Below are 3,998 nucleotides of genomic sequence, written 5' to 3' on the forward strand. Positions count from 1 at the left end.
ACAACCGTTTTTGCCACAGTTGTTAATCATCACTGCAATTGTTAAGTGAATCCTGTGGTCATTAAGCAAACTTGACTTCCCCCATTTACTCTGCTTGTCAGAAGCTGGTTGGGAAGGTCACAAAAGGTGATGAAAAGACCCCAGGACAGTGCAACAGTCATAAGTACACGCCAGTTGCCAAGTGCCTGAATTTTGATGACGTGTCCATGGGAATACTGCAACGGTGAAAAAATTAGTCATCAATCACTTTTTTCAGTGCTGTTGTAACTTTGGTCACTAAATGAATGGTTGTCAGTTACCGACTACCTGTATAACCTACTTTGAATGTGTTTTTTTCTCTTTCCCTGCTTAACATTATACATCTTTATAATGCAAAATTTCCTTTAATGTGTTGGCAAAGGAGCTTTTGTCAGTAGCGCTAGCTATTTTAAGGATCCTTTGCTCCATTTAATGCAAATTATCCCCTACTCCCATTTTTTGCTACTTCATTATATCAAGGCCAGGCTAACTTGTTACAGCAAGAGCTTCCTCTTCCACGAGTGATAACTCCATATTATCACTTGTAGAGGATTTCACTCGGAAATTGAAAGATCCATACAGTTTGGCCGACTCCTTGGAAGCTGCAAATCGGTTCCTCCTGTAGAGTTCTCCTTTCCACATTTGGAGCATCAGTAAACTAGACAACACAACACCTCCCAAGGTCAACAGACAAAGCCCAGCAATTACACACCGATCTAGGTGAGCCCCAATCCGGGCACTCTTCTTCTCTAGGCGCTCCATCTCTCGTGCTGCCACTGTGCTGGGATCCACAGTTACATCTCTGGGCACCACGTAGGAAACAATCACCAACAAAATCCCAAGGACCAAGAACAAGATGGCACTGATAAAGCTGTAATCAATAGATTTTCCACCAGCAGCTTCGGAGCCAGCATCATCTTCTTCCTCGGAAATGCAGGAAGATGGATCGTGGGGCCATTCTGGAGGCATTTCTGTGTCAGGCTCAGGGTGGAGAAGGAACTCCTGGTCTTGGCAACAGTTACGATGTACAAGACTCCCTGGGTGATTTAGGTGGTTGGTGTTTTCATCCACACAGGTGAAAGACGTCTCTGATTCACAGCAACAGGCATTTTGGGGGGCAGTCTCCTTCTCTCCCTTTGAAAAGTTGGAGCAGGTGAAATGACCCATTGTCGTAATTTCTGGGGACAATGATGACACAGCAAGGAGGGAGAGAGAGGACTGAGCAGCATCTTCCTTGGCTTCGTGTACAGCAGCTTTACAATGCTGCTCACAGCATTCAGCAGTCATAACTAGGAATCTATTCTTTGCCCCACTTTCATCAGGCTGGCCCTGGCATGATGTAGCATGCAAGCCCAAACCTACACTGTGGCCCTCAGCTGATGGAGCTCCGTCTTTGGTGACTTGCAAGATCTCCATGGGCGCTTCAGAGCACAAGTCCGTTTTACCATTTACATTTCTGTAGTTTTGGCAAATCCAGCCAAGTTGCAACCTCAGTGGTTGTGAGGTGACTTCACCCACAACGTCTGACCTTTGGCTCCCATTTTGCTGGCTTCAGATACAGCCACCACCGCTCGGTTAAATAAATTTACTTGGAGGTGCCTTCTTTTTCAAGCCGCATTTGCCATAGGAAGAGGAGAAGCAGGTTCATCAGTAGATCATCTGTTGTGAGACAAAGGGAAATGGAGCAGAACTGCAATGAAGATTATAGTCATTACCCTGATTTTTATCCAGTATCTCTGCAAACAGAGATGGAAACAGTCAATGTGGAGGCTTTAACCAGCCACTTAAAAAACTACACTATGCTTATCTTAAACCAATTAGGCATTCTAATCCGCTTTTAGGAATTAACCTTTTGCAAATTTTGAAAAAAAGAAAATAAAAAGAAAGCTCAGTCACACAGATCCTTCAACACTTCCCGCACTCAAGGGCAAAACCATCAACCCCCTGCAAAATGCCATTCAAAAGGGCAAAGTCAAACTTGGCATCTCACATTCACCAGGACTCAAATGCAAAAAATCTAATCAGAAAGGAGCCAGCATAGTCCTCTGAGCTCAAGTCGCCCAGGATCTGTATTCTCCTGTGGAAATCTGAGCATCCCAGGAGGAAAAAAAAAGAAAAAAAAGAACAGCACTTCCTGGAATCCCATCTCTGCCTCTGATTAGAAACGCTGGCCATGAAATCATCCTTCGGAAACCTAGACGGTTCAGAGGGGCAGCTCTCAGCTTTCCTCCAAGTGCAGTAAGAGAAAGGAAGCAAGGCGCACAAAAACCTGAAAGAGAAAGTATGCGCGTGTTGGGATGGGGGAAGGGGCAGGGTAATCGGCTTGCAATTGATGCCGCTCCATCAAAGAGCGTGAGTCAACATTCACACAATACCTTGAAGCCAATCAGAGGCAATTTGCTAAGTTTCGTAGTTTTGTAGCCGAGGTGTGTCCGATCCCCCTCCCACACACACCTCGTCTTAACGTGCGGGGCAAATCCCGTCCGCTCTGCTATTTTAGGCTCAGTGTATTTTATTGTCAGAACCCAGCCAATGGGCTAAACCAAGGACCAGGTTAGTCGGGTGAAATGAATGGGTCCGGATCGAGGGGGAAAAAGACCGCTCCCTCCCAGCCGCGCGTCCCTGGGGCTTAGGAAAGTAGAGATAAAACTCCCGTCCCCTTTAATCTCCAGGCAGCGCCCGGACAGCCCTTCCTGCCCTCTTCACAGACCTTTTCCAGAGGTTTGACTCCATCGGGAGCAAAGCGCCGCTGCCGGTCCCCGCCGGCTCGGTCCAGGCGCCCCGAACCAGCACTTGTTGTCGCGGTCCATCCCCACGCGCCCTCTCTCCTCCTGCCTCCCTCGAGGCGAGAAGCGAGTGGAGAGCGGGGACAGGGATGCGCCGGCGGGGCGGAGCACTTGGGGCACTCTGGGAGATGTAGTCCTGCTGTTCGCGGAAAGCGAGCGGAATCGCCTTGATCGTCCCTTCAGGGGTGACGCCTGGCTTCGAGCACCGGTCCTGGCGAGGTTGTTTTGCGTTGACCCCGAGAATGGCCCCCGGGGCAAAGCGCTTGGTGTTCTGCTCTCCCCTTCTCTGCTGCACCAAGGATCCATGTCTCTAGAGAAGTTGCTTGATCTGGAGGAAAGGGAAAGGGAGACTTCCACGTAATTTTCCCTGCTGAGGAGAATGGCGTTGGTACAGGTAGTCCTCTCGACTTACAACAATTCATTTAGTGACCGTTCAACAAAAAATGGGCGCTGAAAAAAGTGACTTATGATCATTTTTCACACGACCATTGCAGCATCTCCATGTGATCGAAATTCAGATGCTTGGCAATTCAGTCATATTTATGATAGTTGCGTTGCCTTGGGGTCATGAATATCACCTTTTGCAACCTTCTGTCAAACAAAGTCAATAGGGAAGCCAGATTCACTTAACAACCATATTAGTAACTTAACAAATGCAGTGGCTTGCTTAATAACCGTGGCAAGAAAAGTTGTAAAATGGGGCAAAACTCACTTAACAAATGTTAACATAGAATCATAGGAATGGAAGGGACCTTGAAGATCTTCTAGTCCAGCCCCCTAACTTGAGCAGGAGACCATATACCACTGCAGGCATACAGTATAGTTATTCAATCTCTTATTGAAAATCAAAATCTCCAGCGACAAAGCACCCACAACTTCAGGAGACAAGCTATTCCACTGATTAATTGTTCTGGCTGTTGGGAAATTTCTCCTTAACTCCAGATGGATGTCTCTTTAATAGCAATAGCACTTAGACTTATATACCACTTCACAGTGCTTTACAGCACTCTCTAAGTAGTTTACAGAGTCAGCATATTGTCCCCAACAATCTGGATCCTCATTTTACTGACCTAGGAAAGATGGAAGGCTGAGTCAACCTTCATGAGACATGAAGGCTACTTTCTCAACCTGAAAGATCTCCAAGTTTGCTGGGCTTCAGTTCTCATGATGCCAATCCAGCATTGACATTGGAAT

At 46.9% G+C, this 3,998-nt stretch overlaps 1 protein-coding gene across 1 annotated transcript; it reads right to left on the reverse strand.

Annotated features, from left to right (window-relative positions):
- Positions 1-504: 504 nt before the first annotated feature.
- On the reverse strand, positions 505-1,434 carry TMEM74 (transmembrane protein 74). Its single transcript, XM_015826539.1, has one exon. The coding sequence runs from the start codon at positions 1,432-1,434 to the stop codon at positions 505-507; it is 930 nt and encodes a 309-aa protein (XP_015682025.1).
- Between the last annotated feature and the right edge of the window lie 2,564 nt (positions 1,435-3,998).

This window comes from Protobothrops mucrosquamatus, unplaced genomic scaffold (assembly GCF_001527695.2).
Source record: "Protobothrops mucrosquamatus isolate PMUCROS unplaced genomic scaffold, P.Mucros_1.0 scaffold3167, whole genome shotgun sequence".
NCBI classification, from domain to species: Eukaryota; Metazoa; Chordata; class Lepidosauria; order Squamata; family Viperidae; genus Protobothrops; species Protobothrops mucrosquamatus.

Bases quoted from the DNA above. Each gene is read 5' to 3' on its own strand.
- TMEM74 (XM_015826539.1), bottom strand. From the start codon at position 1,434: ATGGAGATCTTGCAAGTCACCAAAGACGGAGCTCCATCAGCTGAGGGC.